This window comes from Eleutherodactylus coqui, chromosome 4 (assembly GCF_035609145.1).
Source record: "Eleutherodactylus coqui strain aEleCoq1 chromosome 4, aEleCoq1.hap1, whole genome shotgun sequence".
Classification (NCBI taxonomy): Eukaryota; Metazoa; Chordata; class Amphibia; order Anura; family Eleutherodactylidae; genus Eleutherodactylus; species Eleutherodactylus coqui.
In genome coordinates, this window is record NC_089840.1 from 107,786,937 (window position 1) to 107,807,215 (window position 20,279).

Sequence of the window (20,279 nt, forward strand, 5' to 3'; positions counted from 1 at the left end):
GCTGGGGACCAGATGGGAGCGATAGCCTGCCGGAGCGCGACAGAACGCCGGGGGAGGCGAGTACTGATTTTATTTTTTTTTGACACTTTTTTTTTTGTATTACCGACGTATAAGACGACCCCCGACTTCAGAGCAGATTTTTCGGGGTTCAAAAGTCGTCTTATACGCCGGTATATACGGTAGGTAAAACTGTCATTTACCTCCAAACTCATGCAACCATTTGGGTCTAATCATTAAAGTTAATCTGTCACCTACTTTTAACCCTATAAGCTAAGCTTATGGGCTGGACATAGGAGAGTCCAGGGATGTAAGTGTTATACTTACCTTCCCAGTCGTTCTCCCAGTGTGATCACTGAAAGCAGCCACTGAATGTATAGAGCAGCGCTGCCAAGTAGTCCGCCAGTTCTCACTTTATAATAGGCAGATTACTTAGCAGCGCTGCTCTATACATTCAGTGGCAGCTTTCAGCACTCATATTGGGGGAATGACAAGTATTAAAACTTGCATCCCCAACACTCCATGAGTCACCTAATTTCAGGGCTTACAGGGCTAGAAGTAGGTGACGGACTCCTTTTAATGGCTGCACAACGTTTCAGGTAAACAATAGTTTATCCACTAAACAGCACACTGGTCCAGTTTTCAGTCACTGCAAGCACCTGATGCTTAGGGCCTCGTCCTAAGGCTACGTTGTTACATATTGTATGTGTTGCACGCTTTCAATAGTGTTATTTGAACCGAAATTTTACAACAAAATACAGTACAAGTGATTTAATAAACCCACTTTGTAAACAGCATAAGAGACTCAGGCTGGATACACAATATGCTGCATTTTTATTTTAAATGTAACACAATCTTTTTTGAGGACTGTTGATGCAGATTTAGATACAATGGATGAAATCCATGGCCAACCTCATAACATGCCCCAATCATCAAGAAGCTGCATAACGTGAGTAAAGTGTTTATTCATTTTTTACTGCCCCACTCTGAATTTTACACCTGCATAAATGAAAAATATCACAGCTGTCAAACCTCCCGCATCTCCTCTCCCCATTTACAGATTACAGGCAGCAACATATTTCTCTAATTTTTGTTTTCAATTTATAGACATTACCTGCTGCGCCTGAGGCTGAAATTGGGATATTAAAGAATCCATCATATCACCTCCAATAGGAGATGGCGGATTGTCATCTTCATTAACCGATCGTCGCCTTGCATCCTGATTGCTGTCCACAAACATGTTTAAGAAAGTCTGAATGGAAAAGAAGGAATCAATATTATGAATAAAACACACTAAAAAACTATTTATCTGGATTTTCTTTTTTTCAATCTGCCATCCTATATGTAGTCCATCAAGTCTCACCAGCCAAAGGCAAACTACTATCCTTAAAGTACACCCTCTGTATTAATTGTAGAGACCAGATAGTACACTTTGCCATCTCACAACACAATTTATTTTACAGTCCAACAACTAGAGAGATCTTACTATTGATCGCAGTTGAAAGGGGATTTCAGTGACTAAAATATTGATTTATTCAAGTACTAGGGTCCATCTCCTGACACCCTGCCAATCAGCTGTTTGGAAAGGTTACAACTTTTGGATACACGCTGGGACATCACAATCACTGGTCACATGGCCTTTGTGCAGCTCAGTCCCATTCAATTGAATGGGACTGAGCTGCAATGTAGGGCATCGGTGCTACAAAATCTGATATAAATGACCTATCCTAAGGATACGCCACCAATATTTAGCCCGGAAAAAAATATCTTTCAAGGAACTTTATTTATAGATGTATGCAGACATCACCATATGAAAAAATGCTACATAATCCTACTTTCCATAAGAAAGCATCCCGTATGCTAATGTTCACTAGTGTGGCATTGTCAAATTACTTCCTTTTTATTAATAACTTCCCCCAAAATAAGCTTGTAGTACAACAGAGATGATGACCACTGATGTGCAGGCTATTATAGTAAGATAAACAAAAGATAATATGCTGTATCTCTATTTTTGCACAGCTATTCCTACCACTTTTTCAGACTGCAAGGCTTCCCCTGGTATAACAGACTTCTAACAGCTGCACAACTTAGGTCACTCACACACACGTTCAGAAAATGCTGCTCAAAATCATGGCATTTTACCGTGATTTCGAGCTGCGTTTTTGAACACGTCACAGCGTTTGACAATGCTTTTTAAAAACACACCCCACCCTTGTGATGGCCGATGAGGTGCATTAAAAACAGCAGGTCTGCGAGGCCCCATTGAAAGCAATGGGAATGTTATATCGTGATTCGGATGGCTGGCGTTCAGCACGCCGCGCCAATTGCGGAAAAAGGGGTGAGTGTCAGCGTGGCCTCAAAGTTATCCAAAACTAAAATAAGATGTAATGGCAGGAAAAAATAAATACAATATGCAGATTGCACGCACCTTTAGTCCTGGCGCAGGATAAAAACCTTCAACAATTTTGCTATTGTCAAAGAGACTGTAGGCTCCGTCACGTATCGCTACTACTCCCCTGCTTCTGCAGTAAATATCTATACAATACATGCTTCTGAAGGCCAATCGGATGTGCGTAGGAGACTGCGGAAGTATAGAAAAGCACTGGTATGCGGTATTTATCCGCTGTGTGAGCCCTAGCATCGGCACTGTCGGAAGCTTGTTGATGGCATTTAAAGGAGCTTGAGTATCAAACAATACCTGAAAACAACAGAGATAGGTCAAGGTGTTGATATCACAGTAAGGTTCATCTCTATTACAACATAACATTGCTTCTCCTAAAAACTGAATATCAATCAGTATGCCAAAATAAATAAATTAGGGCTAGTTAATTTGGCTCTAGTTACAACCCTGTCCTGTACAAGTCCCTTCGACAAAATCAAAAATGCATCCAGGCAGAGAAAAGGTGGCGAACCTCATGCTCTCTGGAGACAAAGGAAAACTAAAAGACGCTGAAAGTAGGGGAAATAGTTTCCTGTACGCACAGGTGCTACTGATTTAGCAAGAAAAACGTAGTTATGGATAGACACAAATTTTATACTCGCATGTGTGCTTTAAAACGTAAGCGCTTGTTTACATGGCCATTCTGCAAATATCCAGTAGCCTTTTTGGTCACTAATGGCCTGTTTACACATAACGATTATTATTATTATTGTTCAAACAAACTAATTTAAGCAATAATCGTGCAGTGCAAATGCAAAAAAGAAAGAATAAAATCGCTCACTATTCACCCACAAGTCATTATTGCTGGCTTCTCACTCCATATACAAGGTGAGACGCTGAGCGACTAGCCCGCATGAACCCAGCCATCCAGCAGCGAAGTCTATCTGAACGCCCTGCACCAGAGCCAACGACCTTAGCATTGACATCAGCACTCGTGCAGTCGTTTAGCCAACTATCATCTTGTATAAAAGAGCCATAAGCAATCATTGGGAAGCATCAAAAACATAGGAGGCGGGACGGTGGGAGAGCAGCAATTTTTTTTCCGAAAAACAACTATCAGATGTGAAGGAATATGAAGTGAAATCGATGGGAATTTCAAAAAGCTGTGCAGTCTATATGCAGCATGCACTAAACTCTGTAAAGAGTTTTCAGCCACATGTTGAAAGGGTTTTTTAAACCCCATTCATGAGCACTATGGTGTACAATCTGCAACATCTTATTGTGTCTTAAGGGGTTTGTTTGTTCATGTGGAGAGCGGCACAATAGCAGATTGACTCAGGATAGCTCTAACAATCAGCAGGAGAGAATATGTATATTTGCAGAAACTAGTGGAGGAAAGGAGAAAAGATCTGCAATATGCAAGTTCAGCTAGGTTGGCATCACGTTTTTGCCAAACAGTTAAAGCACAGGTTTTTAATTTTTACTGCGTATAGCAAAAAATGTAGACTGCTATGAATGGATGCTCCAGATTTCCTATACAGTTGCCATTAAAAGGAAAACCAAGCAGTACAGCATAAGCTGGTTGTGCGAATTTAAATTTGATTTAAAAATATATATTTAAGCTGTCTAAGGCCGGACTCACACAAGTGCATCTTGCAGCACGCCGGCAGCAACAGATACGTGTGTGGCACGCAGTCAGTACACAATGACAATGTATGTTGCCAATCACCATGTACCACCTTGACCTGTATGCGTGCGTAATACGTGCCAAGATAGAACATGATGCGATGTTTCTTCTGTGCATAATTTGCACGATTCATTTGAACGGCAACATAGCTGCCTATGGGATATTGGTATGGTGCATTACCCACCCCTGTAATACACTGACCATATGCTCATGTGAGACAGCCCTAAGGAGGGTTCTATTTGCAACAAAACTCAAAACAGGTTTCCAATTTGGAACCTTGGTACAATTTCACAAAATGAAGAACGCAGATTCCCAGTTTTTAGCCTCTGATTGTGGTGGAGTCTTATGATATTTCCAGCTCAATGACAATTTTTTTTTTTTTTTTAATTGCCCTTTGGTTTCAAACAAACTTTTTAGTATCTAATAAACCACCCAAACAAACAAAAGAACACTTATATACCTGTAACAACTGCACTACATTTGGTACTTTGTTGAACATTTCCTGCAGCTGGTGAAGGATGATATTATGACAGTTACTGCAACCCGAATTAGGTCCAGTTGTCCCAAGTGATATGTGAAATTTATGGTGAACAGAATTCCACTGAATACTTATCTGCAATGTGGATGAAAACAAATTATACTTCAAAACATGTAGGAGAAAGTTGTAAAGCATTAGGTATGTAAAAATGTGAGAATTAAGGTATAATAAATAAAAAGGTACTTTTCACATACCGAGCTTCCCTTTGTCTGCCCATAACACAGGATAAGCTTGCGATAATTGTATAATCTGACCTCAGAGAAAAGGTTTAAGTGGGGTGGTATGTCTTTAAGAGAAGAAAATAAAGTTTACAAAATACACAGATTTAAAAAAAATAAAAAATAACTTCTGTGAAGTAGAGATTACCTTGTAAACAACGTGAAAATTCCAATACACACTCATATAATCGAGCAATGCTATTCCAGTCATTTAGGAACATTTCTACCAATTTGCGTCCACCTACTGGTTCAGAAAGCGGATTTTCATATGTTAAGTATACGTGTCGTGTTGGACCTACACATAAATAAAATGCATGTCAGCTGGTAATTTATTTTTTTAATTTTGACACAATTTGCAAATACTGCAAACAAAATATATCTACCTTGCTCCCTAGAGGTAATACTGCTCAGAGGACAGTTTGCAAATACCAGCTCTGCTACCCAGGTGCGATTATTCCTGCCTTGCAAACGGAAAGTGCAATCAAGCAGTGAATTTTCTAGTGCCTTCTGCGTTTCTTCACAAATTCCTTTACATGGTGGAATTCTTTAAAGACAATGAAAAGTAGTTAAAAGAAATAAAGCCAAAATAGTAAAGTTACTGCAAATACTACTTAAATAAGAGCTTAGCCTAGTGCAAATATAACATTTTGGGTCTGATTAGTCCAAATTTGAGTTTTTAGATTCCAATCATTACATCTTCGAGAGATAAAAAACAAATCAGCAATTAATGTCTGGATGTTTGGTTACCACCATAAGGTATAGGCGATGGGTGTGATGGTGTAGAGGTTGCAATGCTGTGATGTGGATAGCCTAGCCGTTTCTCCTCATTATCACAATCTGTTTAAACGTACCTATAAAAATCCCCATTTAAATTAGATTAATTTATATTAAACTAATGTATACGTGTAGAAGAGAAATACGAACTTTTTTATTTTGTGTATACATACTAAACAGATCCTCTTTAATATATTAAAAACAGAAAAATACTCAATTTACCTTAATATTCTAATAGCATGGCTGAAGCCATCACCTTCTATCTGGACACCTTGATGGGGAATGTCCATGTTTGACAACTGTAAAAAAAAAAAAAAAAAAGAAATTACAATGACCCAAAATATAAATGATGATCTGCTACAAATACCTGAGCGCACACATGACAATTGTGATCTAGAATGCACTCAAGGCCATTTCAAGAAGTGGGTTACAGATGCCACAAGCCACCACATAGAAGACTATTTTAGCTACCTTTAGTAATGAGGCACGGTGCTCTTGAAGAGCTGATTGTTTGCTATCACAGCCACACAATTCTTATCTGTATGATCAGCGCAAAAGCAGGAAGGGAAGCTAAATGCAACGAGTACATCATAATTAGAGATGAGCGAGCGTACTCGGAAAAGCACTACTCGCTCGAGTAATTTGCTTTATCCGAGTATCGCTGTGCTCGGGTCTGAAGATTCGGGTGCCGGCACAGAGCAGGGAGCTGCAGGGGAGAGCGGGGAGGAACGGAGGTAAGATCTTTCTCTCCCGCTCTCCCCTGCGACTCACCTGTCAGCCGCAGCAGCACCCGAATCTTCAGACCAGAGCACAGCGATACTCGGATAAAGCACATTACTCGAGCGAGTAGTGCTTTTCCGAGTACGCTCGCTCATCTCTAATCATAATCCGTATCACTGAGGTAAAGCATTAAACCTGAGGTGGCGGGTAAACCCACTAGACACCAGGTACTGACAGCGAAGCAGGATTTCATCTGCCCAATAGCTTAGATCACTGTGGAAGCAGGCATTAAATTCTCCACACCCTTAAAGCTGGTGCCAAATGAAACTGTCTCCTATCCACAGAATATGGTATAACAATCTGATCGGTGGGGGCACGACTACTGGGACCACCAATGATCATGAGAACGAGTCTCCTGAAGGCCCCTATAGGAAAGGAGTGGTGCTTACAGTCAAACCGCTGCTCCATTCATTCAGTGGGACTACTGGATGTAGTCAAGTTCTAGAACTCTGCAATCTGCAACAGTACTATTGGAATGCATGGAGTGACAGTGTACATGGGCGACTACCACTCATTCATTCGCAGACTTTTGGGTAACCGGTAGAAAACCCAGTAATAGTTTGATATCAAACAGGTCTTTAAAAATAAATAAAATCTGTCTACTTGGCTGTATATTTAAATTCATGTCAAACAGCATGCTCAACTGAAGATGTTGCACCATTCAAGCCTGAAAATATGGATCTGTATTTTACATCCCTATTATGCTATTACTTGTACAGATTTAAAGAGAGATTTTAAAATTACAGATGGGAAGAAAAAAAAAAAAAAAAAAAAACACCAAAAACATGGGGCTTTAGAAAAAAATACTGTTATGTAAACAGAATTCAGACAAAATGATCAGTATTTTGTGCCTGCATTTAGGGCTCTACCACCTTTTTTGCATTTTTTGTATAGATGAGGACTTCCTTCTACTAGGGATTAATCTAATGGATTCTATGTATCAACTAACACTCACCTCTGTTCGAAGTCCGATGAACGGCATGTTTGAGTCACACATGGCCACAAAGTGAGCAAGCACTTTATTAAAGGCACACATTTCTCCTGTGCGCTTTGGCTTTTTAGACACCGGAGAACCCTGATCACCAGATAGCTGGAAAAAAATGTATTTAGCAATTTAATATTGAAAAGACCAATGAAAATACATGTTGGTGCGCAGTACTGCCTGAATGCAAACATGTTTTTCAATAAGAGACTTACTTTGCGTTTACAGCCAGCTTTCCCGTGCTTTCGCCATGTTCCATCAAAAGACAACTCATCAACATTGGTCTTGAAGCGCTGTAGCAGAAGAGCAGTAGGTGGGTTATCCTCCCCTTCTGTGTGACTGACTGACAAGAAGTGGTAGTTGTACTCCAGCTCTGTCGGGTGACTGGGAAGCTCTAGCATCTCCACTACCTAAAGACACAAAAAGAAGCTCAGAGACAATAGGTCATGTGAATAAATAGAGCATTTGTCATTTTATCATTCCACGTCAGTTAGTATGATATGTGCAGTCTAATTTAAAGGGGTTTCCTCGGGACAGGTCATGAATAGCTGATCGTCCAGGGTTCGCCGCTTGGGAACCTGGACGATCAGCTGAGCGGGTGCATGCTGTCAGCACCGCAAATTCACAGGGGTAGTGGCTGGTGCCTGTAACTGCAGGCAGAGTTCTCATTGAAATCAATTGCTTGAAATATGACGTGACCTAAAACAAGAGTTAGAAAACAAATTACTTACGATATAGTACTGTGGAAGACGTGTAAGCTTGATGAAGAGCTTATGTTTGGAAAGATTGCTAACAGGATGATTGGCATAGTTTGTCAAATGCAAAGATGTACTGCACAGAGTGGGTAGGTGCTTCACCGAATGCTTACAACGCTGCTGTCCAAGCCAAAATCTGTAGGCGAAAGTTTTTAAAAAGTGAGAAAACAAAGAAGTTTATGTGCAAGAGAGTTCCAGACATTGGACTTGCATAATAAAAGGTAAATGACCGACCAATACAGGTCTATTACTAAATGGATTGACCACCGGAACCAACAAACTAGATACAAAGCGTAGCAAGAAAGGAACATAAATACATTCCTTATGACATGCTGTTTTAAGTCCATAAGTGAAAAGGTAACTAAATAAAATACAGAAATGTAAAGTTAATCTTAAAAAGGGGTGTTCCCATTTCAAGGTGTTTGAAATTGCAAAACAATGCAATCACACATAAGATATTTACTTCCAAAATGCTCTCTGGTTGCTCATTACCAGGGAAAAACCACCTTTTCAATGGAAAGAAATATCGCACAGCGGTAGCTAGTGGCCGGCCAAAAGCTAGTGCGCATGTGCTCCCAGGATCCCAGCCATCAGAAAAGAAGTGTACGAGCGCCAACTTCTTCTGCCGTTTCTTTCCAATATAAGAGGTAGTCTGCTTCTCTGGCAACAAGCAGTAAACAACCAGAGGACCGAGGAATCAATTACCGGGGAAACAGAGCATTTTAGAAAAAACATTTTGTGGGCGAGTGCATTGGTTTGCAACACAATCGAATAGGGTTCCCCAAGATGGGAATACCCCTGTGAAAGGGCATCTGTCACATCCTTTATGCTTGTAAAAGGTATATCTGTTATGTATCTGTGAAGCAGTTTGTCAGAAACTTATATTTCTCAGTAGTAGCGCAAACTGAGGACTTGCATGAAGTAGTACAAGATATTCATGAGCTGCAGGCTAGCCAGGCTCACCCCACTCTCCAGCCACTAACTGACAGCTGTCTACCTATTGCCCTGCATAGGAAATATAGCTATCAAATATATTCCCTTTAAATAGCAAATCACTCTTACTTTAGCTGTTGAAGCCAAGGAATTATTTTTTTCATGTCATCGTTGATGGATTTCTCAATATCATCTAATGTGATCTGGTCTATAATAAAAAAAAAATAAAAACTTGTTAATTTGTTTATAACAAGTACTGAACATGTACCTGTGATCAAGAGCTATACGACGTACACACAAATGCATTTTGCCACCCTACGAAACATATTAATTAAAAAACACACAAAAAAAAAAAAAAAAAAAAACATGTTTCCAATCCAAATTTGTATTTTGGTTTTCCTAGCGGGCTTACACTTTTTCTGCCGTTATACAATGGTGCTATATGCTGGCTAAAGCCAGTACTGCATGAGGTGACATGTTAGATAGGCTCTGACAGCAGAGAGGCTGGCAATATACAGTAAGAGAACCCTGACGGACGCCTTCCAACATTGGAGCTGTACAGCCTTAAATCATGTCTTTAGACGTCAGACAGTGGATTGGAAAGGGTTAAGGGGTAGTCCATATGCCCTGTCAAAGAGTTGCTAAAAAAGATTTGCTCCTGCTCTAGTGGACACAGCCTAGCAATGTATTAAATTGGTTCCCAACTCATTTAAAGAGTACCTGCACTTTCACCTTCTCGCTTTTGCTCCGTCAGCCTTTTTTGGCTGTTAACTGGCAGCTGAAGATGGCCCCATAAAGCAGCGTCACATGGTGCCATCTTTAGCTGCCGGAAAGAGACGAAAACTGCCAATGGAGCAGAAGCCCTCTGAAGGTAAAAGTGCAGGTACTCTTTAAATGGATGCTAGGTATGCCGGTTATACTTTTTCCATGTAGCAGAAAATGTGTGACAACCTACAACTTACCCCAGCACTTTCAGCGAGGCAGTTTTACATATACTTTTTTGAAGCCTATCGCTCATATATTTAAAAAAAAGGCATAATAGCGATGACTCACTTCTTTAAAAGGATCTACGTCACCCCTAACAAATTTAAATCTTACCAAATCCATAAAGCATGAGCTGGAACATTCCTGAATGAAGATCTACAAACACATGCAGACACTCTGACCGTCCACAAGGCTCTAGAATGGGGATGACCAGAGTTGGCAGTGCAGTTTCCACAAATGCTGCAATAAAAGAAATGGTAAAATCACGAAGTATAAAACCTCTCATGTAAAACATATCAATGACCAATATAATGAGCAATAATATTTTCAAATCATCTACAGCGAGGGTTTCACAATCAACATAGAGAAGGTTTCTTTACTGTAAGAGCAGCAAGACTATGGAACTCTCTGTTATAGGATACGGAGATGGTTGATTCATTAAATTAAAAAAATTTGAAAAAACTTTTTGGGAATATTACATGTTTTGCCTTTCTCTGGCTAATCACTAGAGAAGAATAGATTGAACTAAATGGAACTATGCATATTCAATCTTACTAACTACGCAATTAAGAGATATTTATCAGTGCTCTAAGGCTAGGGTCACACAGGGCGGAATTTTGCTGTGGCAAATCAGCCTGTGGCCGCTAATCCTGGGATTGGCCAGCCATGTGGACAAGATTTGTCAAAAATCTCGTCCACACGGGACAGTCAATCCATTGCAACTAAGTGTGACGGGTTTTAAAGCAGCACTTTCCCAGCGGAAATCTCGCGTTTTTTGTGCTGCAGCCAATCCACGAGATTTCCGCCAGGAATACATCCCGTGTGACCCCAGCCTAATTCAGTGGTTTATACAGTGTATGTACTCAGTAAAATCTGATAATTCGGAAACATCTGGTCCCAGCACAGTAATGAAAGTTAGTCTAGAGTCTCAGGGGAGAAGGAGGAGTGGAATTAAATTATGAGACTTCACTAATTACGTGATTGCTTCCAGCAAGAGAAACCACGTAATCTTGTAGATATGATACCTTATTAAAACGCTGCACTAGATTAAATCCTGTATTAAAGAGGTTTTTAATGCAGAAAAAGGCTTAAAAAAAGCAATAAAAACACAATCTAATATAAAAATACCTACAGTTATCATTTGTGTTGAAATTCTTTAAGATGGCTTTTAGTTCCTGTAACTTCTGATGTGATCGAGCATGTACACTGTCAATTAGCAGTTTTTCTATAGACAAGTGGTCAATCTACAAAACAAGAAAACAGGATTCAAAAATATTGGTATGTGTCCGTCGAGCATTTTTGTCCCCATTACCAACAATGGCTTTATATTTTGCCGCCCTAATCCTAGGCGTCATAGTCTCGTCTCCTCCCTGCCCAATCAACCTCTGCGTGATTCTGACCTTGCCGACGCCTGTGGGACCTTCCTTGCGGGAAAGAGTACTTGGCACATGGATTCCCTGGACTCCTCGCCCCTCATGTCTGGTCTGCACCGCGTCGAGCCTTGCCTGTCTTAGCTTTCCTGTTGCCCCTCCTGCAGTTCCCTGCAGGCAGCCGTACTGCAATATCAGTGTCCAGTAGGACATGCGGACAGGAGCCGGCTAGAGCCACATACTATGTGCGCTCTTGCTACAATATGAGATTTACATCCAGCAGAGAACATCAAACTGCTTGTCAGCAATATTCAAAGCTTGCTGAGACCATTAGTACCTTCCATACTGAAAAGAGTACTTGCACTGGGATTCTCTGGACTCTTCACTCCTCATCTCCACTCTGTGTCGGGTGGAGCCTTATCTAGCGGTAACTCCCCTATTGCCCCTCCTGCAGTTCTCTGCAGGCAGCCTTAGCGCAGTGTCGGAGTCCAGGATGACATAAGGACAGGGGCCGGCCAGAGCCACATACTATATGCACTCTCGCTACAGTATGAGATTTACATCCAGCAAAGAATATCTTGTCACACGGACAACAAGGAATGCTCCGGTCACAAGTGGGCTCTGTCTGACTTCGCAAGGTTACCCCTTCTCAAGTGGCATTCTTTTGTCGCTCTGGCTCTCTGCTGGTTCCCCTGACAAAGCAAGTTGTGTCCCTGGTTTTCCAAAGTGGGCTCTACACACTGCTTCTGCTCCGCGGCAGTACAGGGTTACTGTGCCAGGACGTCACATCTTCAGGACATAGTACTCGGACAGCGGGTGCCTTGTCGGAAGCTCTCTCCCGGTGGTTGGAGGGGACCGTTGATCAGGTCCCTTTATGCTCAGTCTCTGAGCATGCTGGATGCCTATGCATCCCTTAACAGTAGTCACGGTTAAAGAGCTGATTATGCTCTTTACATTTTCTCACCCCCTTGGGTACTGCTCTGGAACGTCCCAAGGTCGTACTGAGTCCGCCAATGATACAGACAAGAAAATAAGATTTTTGTAAGAACTTGCTGTATAATCTTACTCGTCCTGTTCATTGGGGGACACAGCATTAACCCAGGCTGTTATTAGGACTGTAACGTATACTCCTCTTGGTTGAAGTGTCCTAGGTGCAGTCACACATGGTGGTACTAGGAGGTACAGTTCTTAAGTATTGTTATTAACTATTGTTTCCGTCTCCTACTTGGCTGAGGCTACTGCTTGCATACAAACTGAGCTAGCTTAATGCCTGCAGGAGGGGTATAGCTAGTGGGAGGAGTTAACACTTTTTATACTTAGTGTTGCCTCCCAGTGGCAGAAGCTATACTAAAGGTCGTACTGTCCCGTTCCCCCCCTCCCCACACACACACCAATGAACAAGACGAGAAAGATTTTACGGTAAGTTTTCACAAAAATTTTATTACAGAAAACCAACTTACCCTCGTAGCTCTTTCTATTAATTTAGAATCACAAGTCGGCAAAGGAGGCTCATGGGAAATTTGCAATGGTTTTGAGCCATCGTTCTCATCAATCTTTATGGTGACTTTGTGAACAGAAGCAGTACCTGTTTTTCTACCGAGTACCTGCTGGCTGCAACCAGAAAATATACAAAAAAGTTAAGTTAGAAATAAATTACTGACATGAAAGAAATTCATTGATCTCCAAATCCACACGGGAAAAAGCAAAGCATTGAACTGGATAGGAAACATGTTGATGGGAGATTAAACAAGCACTTTTAGATATTACAGTAATGAATAAAAGCAAAATGAATATTGAACATTCACTATGAGTGATGATCAGAGCACATTCCTGTGTGAACGTGAGATGGAGATGGCAGATGCTTGCTTGTATAATACAGTTTATTACTTTGATTGTTGTCTCCTACATTTACCACTGTTAACGGCCTAGGGGTGAAAAATGATCAGCTTTTTGTCTAAAAACAGCCATGCCCATCAGAATCCCAACAACAAAAAGGGAGGCTAAATGGCACAATAATGGGCACTGACTGAGGTGCATTTCATAACTCCCTCTTGGCCTACAGCCAACATCTGACCACAGCATTTTTGTTGAAAAATGCAGCAAAAAACTAAAGTAGCAAATTTCACCCTTGCAATTGAATTCAAATTGAAAGGGTGAAATCTGCTGCAGATCTGCACCAAAATCTATCACAAATCCACAGCAAACAAGCTACTTGAGAATGAACCCAAAGTCTGGTTTCTCACGTAACTTGCTTGAGATTTCTGCATTGCGAGAAGCACAACTTCCACACGAATACAAACCCCATTCTTCTGAATGGGGCCATACACATGCGGGGGGAAAAAAATTGCGGCATGTCCTATCTTTGGGCGTGTCCTTGCATCACCCATTGTTTTCAATGGGGCCGGCAAAGCATCACATCGTGTGCTAGGTGCATGTTAGTGCGATGTGAGATTTCCCATTGAAAACAATAGGAAACACTGCAGTCTTCCGGCGCGGAATCACCCCTTCCCTGAAAAGATGCAAAAACGCTATGCGCATCTGCGGGGAAATTACACGTTGGCAAGCACGATACCGGGTTAGGTTTCACAGCCCGATATCGCATTTGCCTGTGTGAAATTAGTCTAATGGCATGCTCACACTGCAAAATCTAACATGCGTTTTTCCACATAGATTCTGCCTCCAAAAATCACGGCAGCAATCTGCAGCTAAGCTGCACATTTTTGTTACGACGTCACACACAGATCTGGCCCTGTGAATGTACAAAATCTGCATGTGGAATTTGCAAAGTGATTCCGCATTGAGAAGTGACATGTCTAAGAGTGGATTCACACACAGATTTTTGATACTTTTTTTTTAGCCAAGGCCAGAAGTAGAAAAATATATAAAGAAAGATCTTCTTGCTGGATCCACTTCCGACTTTGGCTCAAAAGACTGCCACAAAAACCTTTGTGTGAAAACACTCTATAGAAATTTTCCCACAATATGCAATTCTGGTATCAATAAGATAGGCCATCAATGTCTTGCCAGTGGTAGTTTATCTGATGGGATGCTCACAAATGACAAAGAAATCTGCTAGTACTCTAAAATCCACGAAACTGGACTGCCAATGACAGAATGCATGTGAGAATCAGAATACTGGGTTCACGAAAAGCTAATAAAATGTTGATGGCAATTACAATCCTCCTTTAAAAACACACAAATGTAAATACGTACTTCCAGACAGCCAGAATGAGACATTTCCCTGCAATGTATCTTTCAATCTGAACAAGATCTCCCCAGCGTTCTCTTATTAGCATTTGCGCCTGCGAATGAAGGACTTCCAGCTGAAGTGATAAGCAGAAAGAATCTAATAGCAAAAATTTAAGGAAACCTAATGCGGAGTACATGCAGTACAAGAGCAAGTGTTTTACAGCACCCCAATCAGCAAGACATCGAAAGTTGCTGTTGGAACGCAGTAATTGTACATGAAAATGTTGTAGCCACCCAGCACTCTAGAATAAAGAACAGATGACAGGCTCCAGTTTATAGATACGTTCACAGATTAGCAAACCTATTAAACTTATTTGCACATCACTCCCATTTCTTGAAGACCGCTAAAATGGGACATTCGAACAGAAAAGGACTGAAGCAGCAAAATGTTTTTCATAGAACCAAGAATTGTGAATGCATCTCTATGCATCTAACATAAAGCTAAAATTAGAGGCTTTCCATTTTTATGTGAATAGAGTGTAATCTTGAAATAGGGCAGCTGCTTCAATTCCTCAGCATGTTCAAGATCTGCTTGCAGTCAGTGAATGTGAACATTCCTATTTACATCCGGAGGCAGCTAATCTGTACAGATGCAGCAGTTCCCAAAGCTGACAGGTTTCTACAATTGTAACCAGTCTACAGGCAATATTCTAGGAGTTAAATATACCAGTAACACAAATCTTATTATTCCTAGATATGCTTCACTAAGTTAACACTTTCCAATCCAATTTGTATCCTGGTTTTCCTAGGGGGCTTACTCTTTTTTCTGCCATTATACAACGGCGCTATATGCTGGCTAAAGCCAGTACTGCATGAGTTAACACGTTGGCTAGGCTCCGACAGCAGAGAGGCTGGTAATATACAGTAAGAGAACCCCGACGGATATCTTTCAACATCAGAGCTGTACAGCCTTAAATCATAATGTCTTTAGACATCGGACAGTGGATTGGAAAGGGTTAAAATACATCTGATGTTTAGTTTAGAGGATTTGCTGGAGTAGGAAATGTATTCACGCATTAGCCGACAGCAGACCCAATTGCTTATAAATACAACTCCATGCAGCAGCCTTAGGGTTCATGTCCACAACCGGTTTTTTTTCCACCACATGCGACGCGTGCGTTGCACGGCCGCATGATACGCGGAGAATAGCGTTGATGAAAGTAAATGGCCTTTCATTGATCCAAACATATACGTGTTGATATGCACGAAAGATAGATCGCAGCATGCTCTATTTCTCTGTGTACCACGCAGTGTGCGCAATTTAAATACAATTCATGGTGAAAACATTTTTTAAAAGTTCTAAGAAACCATAATTAAACTGGAAAGGATACGCAAACACGTGTACATGTCCTGAAGTGGCTTCTCATCGGCAAAAAGCCTGGATTGAACCAGCTGGTGAATAAAGCTTATTTGCATGCTGTGAACTAGTGCACGACCATCTGGAAGAAAGAGAAAAAATAATAATTGTTAATTAACATATAAACAAATGACCATGTATAGAATTTATAAATAGTAAGAAACTGACTATTCGTTTTTCAAAATGCATGAAAAAAAATATATATACATTGCAGTACTAAGGCCAGAAGAACAAACTAATGGTTTTTTTTTTAGGTTTACCCTTTTTTTAAAAATTCATTTTTGGTGTGGTAATGTTTATGTGGCAAAACAAAATGGGGTTTTGAAACATATCATTACCACCATAAAATTAGACAACCATAAAAAGGAACCAAAAGAACTCTGCGAAGAGCTCCAACATATATGAGAACATTAAAGGGGTTGTCCCGCGAAAGCAAGTGGGGTTAAACACTTCTGTATGGCCATATAAATGCACTTTGTAATATACATTGTGCATTAAATATTGGCCATACAGAAGTTATATACTAAAATTTGTAGTGAAAATAAACCTGTGTGAATAAGCCCTTATGCTGTTAAAGTTAATGTATTGTCTTTTTAAGACTGCCTGTAGACGGCCGTGATGGAATTTCGCTAGCGATATTCCGCCATGGGGGAGCACTGACAGGTCTCCGCGATGAGTCTAATAGATAGGCTCACCACGGAATATCGCAGCAAATCACAGCATGCTGCAATTTTAATCCCACGAATAGAGATTCGCTATGATTCTCTGCTCGTGGATGTCAGGCTACGATTTCCATAGTTCGCCTATGGATAGCTTTTCACAGCGCGATCCGTGGGTGATTTATGGTCGTGGATCACGCTACGACTATTACCCGTGGAGAGGCAGCCTAAGAAATTCATTAGAAACTATCATTAAATTTGTCATAAAGTTCATAAAATTACCTCCAGTTTCTTTATCTTCAACCAGAATTTCCAGTTTTAGAAGTCTCCATGGAACATCAGGATCATCTCCCATCACAGTAAGAGTAGCTTCAAATTCTCCCTCTACACGAAACTTCACCCTTCCATTGGCTAGAGAGGAATTGTTGGAAAAAAAGGTGAGTCTACAGGTACATTGCAAGTTCCTGTTTGCAGGTGCATAATGTATAGGTAAATAAACAAAGCTACCAATACACAGACAATGAATAGGCTATTCAGATACTGGTGTAAAAAGAAAAGCCATCATCCATACCAACTGTAAGATTTGCCAGCTGCGGAGGGAGGTCTGTAGTAACCAGTCGATGCCTCAGTATCTGATTGAGCTGGTGAAGTGTTGATTGTTTCTCACTTTTGGTAATTGGATCAGGAGGGATGATTTTATCCTGTCAGTTAAAAAAGCTAATTAGTTACATAACAAGAATTGTATTAATCAACTAGTATCTAGAAGACAGATCAGAAAGACATTGCCAATCAGATTGGATTATTAGTGCAATCTGGCATACTAGTAAGGTCTCACGCGTACGATGCACAGCCACGTGACACGAGGTGAAAGGAGTTGATGAAGCTAACGGACTTTCATAAATCCATGCACTGCATGTAGATACTCGCGAGAAATAGATTGCAGCATTCTATATTTCTCGGCGTGCCATGCAGCGTGAGCCCTATTCGTTTCTATGAGCAGCATATGCAATGCTATGAAACAGTGGCGAGGAAAAAAAAATTTTAAATAGACTGTCAGACTGTACATGACCGCGTGCATGATGTAAGTGGTCACGTGCAGTATACTCGCTACTTAGCTCCACCCCCCATCCCGCCCACTCCCATTGCAAACAGACACAGGGGAGGAGAGAGGAGGTGAGCCGGTGAGGGGGAGAGAAGTGGAGGCAACGACATTGTGGCTTCAGTGTATATGCGTCGGGGCCCATGCCCTCTGAACGGGGGTGCACAAACGTTAGATTTGTGTGCCCATTCATGCATTTTTACGGCACCGGCGGGCGCACATAAAAATGCCCCTGGCCACGAGAAAGACGCCTCAGCCTGTGGACATGAGTCCTTATGCATAAGGGTCCTTTTATGTGGAGCAATTACAAGTATACGAGACGTTTGAAAACAAACAACATCCGTATACACATACAAACAGTTATTTAAATTTTTTCGTCATAGCTCGTTCAGTCCATTGTTGGTCTGTCAGAGTCTGGAAGTGCCCAGAAATTGTTTGCAATGAACTATACAATCACCGTTCACACCCGAACGGCCGATGGACAAGCAATGATTTTTATGTCTGCATAAAATGAACGCCAAGTGAATGAATTTTCATGCTATTCAACAAGTATTTGAAGGATCATTATTTCATGTAAAAGGGTACTGAGTTAGGGTTAAAAAAAAAATAAATACTTGAAGCATAATTAAACACCCCTGCCCAAACTACTGCACTGTATTGGTCAGTCCAATAAATAAGACGCTATGAAAAACCAGCTCCAGGACTATAAAAGCTGCACCGCCCGATAACAATGCAGGCTGTCCTCTTTGTCGTAGTACTTTTAGTTTATAAACATACCCTGATACATGTTGGCAGTCGTGGATAGGACCCTGTTGTAAGAACATCAATTGCATAAGGAATTGCAAAGCTGGGCAGGCGAGCGTGCACCAGGGCATCTCTGGCCAACGATGCCAATCTGTCCGCTGTGTCCACGAACAGAATGGTTTGCTGGTCGAGAAAGCTTGATATTATCTGCAAAGAAAAAAAAAGCAACATCAAAGAAAAAAAAAGCAACATTTAAAGCAAGAAAACAATTAGAATCTAGGGGTCCTTTTAGACTGACTGATTAATCGTTCCAATGAGCATACAATGTCATAGTCTGCTCGTTCAGCCTGTTTATACAGGCAGAGAAATCGTTTGCTAGCTAAATCGTTCAGTTGCTCACATTGGCTGTATAAGTGAGTGAGACGGACTGAACAATCTGTATTTAAACCAATTCGCAAACTAGCCAACGGTTATTTTCATGCTTGCATAAATTGAACAATGAATGATAAACGAGCGACTTATCGTTCCTCATTTGATCTTCGGCTGCGTCTACACTGACACTGAACGACTATCGCTCATATTTAAACAACCTAGCAATTTTTTTGAACGATAAGCATTCTGACTAAACGCACTTTAAGGTCTTGTTCACGCATTGTGTATTCTGTCAGATTTTAAGTAGAATCAGCAACCATTCCAGTGGCAATGCATGTAAATATGGTATTTAATGCCCTGTTCACATGCATCAGTCAAAGGTCTTTGTGGACAGTTTTTTCACGAATAGTCTACAATGAAGCAGATTCGCATGTCATTCCATGGCGGATAGGAGTTTCAGGTGTGAATTTATGCTGGAGATTATGCTTAAAATTCATGGAAGATTTACCTAGTGCAAACTGACAGTGTGAACATACTGTATACCAAGAATAAGCTACAGGATAAGGATATTTAGAGTATGGGATATTATTTATGACAAGGTATATTACACCGATTCATGAACAGCCTACATAAGTCTGCCCAGGGCTTCTCGTTTATTAGCAAAAAATAATTTTAGCCTATTTTTTTTGCAAAAGAACATGCAACTTGGCTGGCAACATAGTAACCATGATATCTTCCACTGCTACTAGATAAATCGATGTTGCTATAACTCTGATCTACCAAAATGGGGAAATTCTGAACAGATTACACAGGCTTGTCAGATGAATAAAAGTGCTTCCCCTTATATCGGTCAACTTTTCATGGCTTCAAAATAATTTTCAACTGTGTATATTTCTAATATCCATTTTCAATATATATGGCTAAATGCTTCAAGGAGGATTCATGCGTGGATTGCCATCTTTTAGTGCGTCTTGCTTCTACGACGCACAAATGGCAACAAAAACGACATGATAACTTTATTCTATGGGTCGGTACGATTACTACGATGCCAAACTTGTTTAGGTTTTTTTTTTACTATACTCTTTTTTTTTTTTAAGAAAAGACAAAATTTTTTTCAAATATTTTCTGTCGTCATTTTGTGCGCGCAATAACTTTTTTATTTTTCCGTCGACGTAGTTGAGCAAGGTCTCATTTTTTGCGGGACGTCCTGTAGTTTCTGATAGTACCATTTTGGAATACATATGACTTTTTGATCGCTTTTTATTGCGTTTTTTCTGGGAGACAGGGTAACTAAAAAAGTGCATTTCTGGCGTTCATTTTTTTTTTTCGGACGACGTTCACCGTGCGGGAAAAATTATGTGCTACTTTGATAGATCGGACTTTTACGGACGCGGCGATATC

At 40.7% G+C, this 20,279-nt stretch overlaps 1 protein-coding gene across 2 annotated transcripts in view; it reads right to left on the reverse strand.

Moving 5' to 3' along the window:
- MED14 (mediator complex subunit 14) overlaps positions 1-20,279 on the reverse strand; it is a 47,059-nt gene that overhangs the window by 18,318 nt on the left and 8,462 nt on the right. For both annotated transcript variants that reach the window (XM_066599959.1, XM_066599958.1), the window contains exons 4-22: positions 18,540-18,713; positions 17,235-17,364; positions 16,946-17,074; positions 15,979-16,086; positions 14,612-14,744; positions 12,859-13,009; positions 11,161-11,272; positions 10,143-10,268; positions 9,174-9,252; positions 8,088-8,247; positions 7,572-7,766; positions 7,330-7,464; positions 5,817-5,893; positions 5,204-5,364; positions 4,969-5,115; positions 4,797-4,888; positions 4,525-4,677; positions 2,426-2,695; positions 1,112-1,249 (exon numbers count right to left, since the gene is read on the reverse strand). In XM_066599959.1, coding sequence (XP_066456056.1) covers positions 1,112-1,249; positions 2,426-2,695; positions 4,525-4,677; positions 4,797-4,888; positions 4,969-5,115; positions 5,204-5,364; positions 5,817-5,893; positions 7,330-7,464; positions 7,572-7,766; positions 8,088-8,247; positions 9,174-9,252; positions 10,143-10,268; positions 11,161-11,272; positions 12,859-13,009; positions 14,612-14,744; positions 15,979-16,086; positions 16,946-17,074; positions 17,235-17,364; positions 18,540-18,713 — 2,670 coding nt within the window. The remainder of the gene's footprint in view (positions 1-1,111; positions 1,250-2,425; positions 2,696-4,524; positions 4,678-4,796; positions 4,889-4,968; positions 5,116-5,203; positions 5,365-5,816; positions 5,894-7,329; positions 7,465-7,571; positions 7,767-8,087; positions 8,248-9,173; positions 9,253-10,142; positions 10,269-11,160; positions 11,273-12,858; positions 13,010-14,611; positions 14,745-15,978; positions 16,087-16,945; positions 17,075-17,234; positions 17,365-18,539; positions 18,714-20,279) is intronic.